The 3,376-nt window shown below is 42.1% G+C and overlaps 1 protein-coding gene across 2 annotated transcripts; it reads right to left on the bottom strand.

The window, feature by feature from the left end:
• Positions 1-240: 240 nt before the first annotated feature.
• Positions 241-3,132, bottom strand: LOC125290548 (ribonuclease inhibitor-like). Of its 2 annotated transcripts, none has more exons than XM_048237218.1 (4): positions 2,228-3,132; positions 1,958-2,131; positions 1,210-1,380; positions 241-624 (listed from the first exon to the last, which is right to left on the bottom strand). In XM_048237218.1, exons 1-4 carry the CDS (start codon positions 2,248-2,250, stop codon positions 414-416), a joined length of 579 nt encoding a protein of 192 aa, XP_048093175.1. In that variant the 5' UTR covers positions 2,251-3,132; the 3' UTR covers positions 241-413. The 2 variants fall into 2 exon arrangements, 1 of the variants encoding a protein (XP_048093175.1); XR_007192824.1 differs by having other exon boundaries at positions 242-624; positions 2,450-3,132.
• Positions 3,133-3,376: the final 244 nt, after the last annotated feature.

Genomic DNA, 3,376 nt, shown 5'->3' with positions numbered 1-3,376 from the left:
GGACGTCGGTCTCGAGGGGGGATGTGATGTCACGAGAGGCTGCATTCTGGAGGGCAGCTACGTTCCCCTGAGATGGCTGCAGTCCTGGTTAGCTTTGGCTCCATCTGCTGGGGAGTTGGAAACCCACCCCTCAAACACACGATATCCCAACACACCTGAGACCGATCAGGGCCTGATGAGAAAGAGGGAATTCCACCAGTGGAATTCCATTTACGCCAGGACGTTGGGAGCCTATTAGGCTGCGTCACTGACTTATTTGGAATAATGTCGATTGCTATGTAATCAGCAATATGCTCAAAATGTGACATTCTACTTGCTTGTAAACAGGTTAAACGGAATATTGACATAAACAGAATTTGGGCAATAGACTGATTCAAAACGGTTTATTCCTGGCATGAAAACGTGCTGAATGTTTAAATGTGCAACAATGGGGGTTCTTTCTGAACATACTTCAGTATCTCCAGTTTACAGACAGGATCCTCCAGTCTAGCAGATAACAACTTCAGTCCTGATTCTCCAGGATAATTGTAGCTGAGATCAAGCAGTTTTAAATGGGAGGGGTTTGAAGACAGAGCTGAAGCAAGAAAACCACAACCCTTCTCTGAGATGAGACAATCAGAGAGCCTGAGAGAGAGAGAGAGAGAGAGAGACTATAGTAAATTAAATATGATGACTGTGATGCGAAGTGTGGAGGAGATATCTATTGAATTAGTACACACTCCTCCTTAGACACATTTGTTTTTACAGTTGTCAAAATGTAACTGAAAAAACTTCCTATCAGCACTATATCTATTCAGCACCTAAATGACATTGTTGGCCAGTGGACTTTAAGAATAGGCATTATTATTAATAGTTCTAAAAATGATAGAACATATCAATAGACTACAGAACTGCTCCAGTGCTCTAAATAAATGTGCAGGCACCATGTAAAACACACTGTACTTGGCCTCTGGCCTCGTGCCTAATTGCAAATAACAGCCATGGTGATATCTGCTACCGATGCCACTCTCACTCGTGCCATATTACTTTATTGTAACATAATGGGTCACGGACTAGACCAATCCAGAAACAGATTTTGAAACTCTAAGCATAAGCAATAAGGTTCAGCATGTTCAATGCTACTTTTTGGTTCTGCCCAATTGATGTTATATTGTCATGGTTTTTCTCCCTAATCAGGAAATCTAAGATGATAATAAAATGTATACCCACCTTAATGTGTGTATTTTGCAGTTAAAACTGGACAGTCCTTTTGAGAGAAGCTGAACTCCAGAATCCCCCAGGTCATTGTCACTCAAGTCCAGCTGTAGTAGGGAGTTTGCTGATTGTAGAACTGAAGCAACAATCTCACAGGATTTATCTGTGAGTTTACAGTCAGCAAATCTGCAACAACATTTGACAGAATTATGACAGAACTCAACATATCACTATGCAAGGTTACTTTGAATCAAATCGACTAAATGTAGTGAAATGCACAGAAAATGGTACCAGTGTAAACAGTTGATGCTGCATTTAGATTAGCTGATTATTGATTGATTCATGATTCATTTGTTGCCTGTAGTGAGGACTACAGAGTCCTTCTGCAGTAACAGTAACAGGACACATACTGTAGCCTACTTGTAAACAACACTAGAATTACATTAGAAGCACATTTACTCCTTGGTTTCCCGCTTTTCATTGATTATGGTATCTGCCAATCAAATGTACTGTTGTTCTGTATGGAGACACTACAGTAGGAAATGTATTTTGTTATTCAAAAGTTTTTGAACAAAGAGTTTTTTGCTCAAGTCTGTAAATCAAATGTTCTGTTCTGTGTGGAGATTACACAATAGGGATGCAATTCTATGTATCCTCATGTATGTAAATGTAAGTATGTTTAAATAAATAAACACAAAAATAAATAAATAAATAAATCCAGACTACATCTTGATGTTTCTAGTTCTCTAGACATACTACATACTGAAGTGTTTCAACTTTGCGGTGAGGATCCTTCAGTGTAGCAGATAACAGCTTCTGTGCTGATCCTCCAGAATGATTGTTGTTCACGTACAGCTCCTTCACACAGGAGGGGTTTATCATTAGAGCCAGAGCCAGACAAACATAACCTTCATCTGACACACCACACTTGCTGAGTCTGAGAGAGAAAGAAAGAGGAGGGGGGTTAGCCCATCAGGTCTGGTCACTCATCCATCCCATCCATACACACACGCACGCACAGACACACACACACCCTTTGCTGTGACAAAAGTCCATCAATGTATTAGTTCAGTCCATGGAGACAAACAGACTTTCCGATCGTGATGGCCGTTCAAACGAGTGTCTTTCAAGAAAAATCCTCCGTGTTAACTAGTCTACTTGGTAGGTATAGTCTGTTCCACTAGGTCGCTAATCATGTGTAAAACAAACCGTAAGCTACAGTACCTTTTAGGCGACACACAAACACAACACACACTTAGCAGGGCCAGCAGCGGAGACTGGTCACTGGTGGGCAGGGAAGACGCGAGGCGACCGTTGCCCTGACAATCGCTGTGGAGTTGGGAAGGTTGGCTGCGCGTGCGATGAGCTTCCAGGCTAACGGTTTCCACTCGAGGCTTTTCCAACGTCCACCAAGTTGTAACGTTAACGTTAACTTAGTCTCACTATGGCAGACACTCCCTCTTCTCTGTCCTTCCCGATCAACAGTAAACAGCTCCCAAGACGTTTGTACCGGAATGTGTTAATACTCTCTTGCTGATCTAGTTAGCACTAGCACTTACCGCTTCAGTCACCAAATGACTAACGTTAACGTCTTCCCTCAAACAACTGCCACATCCAGCTACTACTGCTAACCTCCGCAATGTCGACTCAACAGACTCATACTGAAAATAATACGTGACTATCGACCTCAGTGACTGTACGACCTAACTTTACTACAGTAGACTGAACTGTTATGACAGCTTGTAGCCTTTTTAGTAACTTTTTCATCCCACTGTCAAAACCGTGTAGCTTCATGTCTTCTCTGTTTTCCAACTGTCCCGGTTGCTAGGCAGCGACTGCGAGTGCGACGTCACCCAAACCCCACGGGTTTCCCGTTTACCAACAAAACTAGATGCGCGCGCAGCCGTGGGGCAGAAGACGCTTGGTGGCCGTCCACAACGTTATAAACTTAACCTAAATAGTCGGCTGCTGTAAGCTACAATCAGATTTTTTTGTATACCCCTGTTGTCTCAATGATAATAACATCTCATTTCAGACTATATTTCAGAGTTTGCCGTTCATTTGCATTATTAATATAACCTCGTATTTTGTCATTTTTGGCGAAGACATGCATTCCGTTAGGGATATTGAACATATTGAACAATCTAACCATCGTGATTTCGAATTGGTGCAGTTTTCAGCA

This window comes from Alosa alosa, unplaced genomic scaffold (genome assembly GCF_017589495.1).
Source record: "Alosa alosa isolate M-15738 ecotype Scorff River unplaced genomic scaffold, AALO_Geno_1.1 AALO_1.0_unplaced_627, whole genome shotgun sequence".
Classification (NCBI taxonomy): domain Eukaryota; kingdom Metazoa; phylum Chordata; class Actinopteri; order Clupeiformes; family Clupeidae; genus Alosa; species Alosa alosa.
The sequence above is the reverse complement of the archived record's forward strand: the minus strand, read 5'-3'. Positions and strand labels throughout refer to the sequence as shown.